The sequence below is a fragment of the Carlito syrichta genome, unplaced genomic scaffold, assembly GCF_000164805.1.
Source record: "Carlito syrichta isolate Samal-C Ts95f unplaced genomic scaffold, Tarsius_syrichta-2.0.1 Scaffold136025, whole genome shotgun sequence".
Taxonomy (NCBI): domain Eukaryota; kingdom Metazoa; phylum Chordata; class Mammalia; order Primates; family Tarsiidae; genus Carlito; species Carlito syrichta.
Window position 1 is genome coordinate 4772 of NW_007080121.1, and position 594 is coordinate 5365.

General features: G+C 58.6%; 1 protein-coding gene across 2 annotated transcripts in view; it reads left to right on the top strand.

Moving 5' to 3' along the window:
• The first annotated feature begins 523 nt into the window (after positions 1-523).
• The window catches only part of LOC103251090 (alanyl-tRNA editing protein Aarsd1-like), a 7546-nt gene continuing 7475 nt past the window's right edge, over positions 524-594 (top strand). For both annotated transcript variants that reach the window (XM_008049700.1, XM_021708389.1), the window contains exon 1: positions 524-578. In XM_008049700.1, coding sequence (XP_008047891.1) covers positions 540-578 — 39 coding nt within the window. In that variant the 5' untranslated portion in view covers positions 524-539. The remainder of the gene's footprint in view (positions 579-594) is intronic.

A 594-nucleotide genomic window follows, 5' to 3' on the forward strand; every position in this document is an offset into this window, starting at 1 on the left:
CGCGTCAGCCTTCCGAGTAGCCGGAATTACAGGCATGCGTTGCCACGCCCGGCTGAGTTTTTTATTTATTGTAGAGATGAGGTCTCGCTGCCCAGGCGGGTCTCGAACCCACGGGCTCAGGCAATCCACTCACCTCAGCCTCCCAAAGGCGCGGGATTACAGGCTGAGCCACCGAGCCCGGCTCAATTTTTTGATTTATTGTAGAGATGAGGTCTCGCCAAGTTATCCAGGCTGGTCTCGAACCCGTGGGCTCAGACAGTTCTCTCGCCTCCGCCTCCCAAAGTGCTGGGATTATAGGCGTGAGCCACCGCGTCCGGTCTCTCGTGTCTTTTACAAAGAAAACAAAAATCTCGGAAACAGTCGCAAAACAACCCAGAACGTCTGCAATTCGCGTTTTCATTAAGTTTGCCCAAAGCGCCCGCCATTGTTTGCCCTCTTGCTTCTGCGCAGACTCGCGTCGATCTTGCGGTTTGTCCCCCGTCGCTCTCCGTCCGCTACCGGGCCTTGCGGCCGGCGCGGGTGCCCGGGCGACTGTGGAGATGGCGTTCCGGTGTCAGCGGGACAGCTACGCGCGGCAGGTGCGGCCTCTTGGGA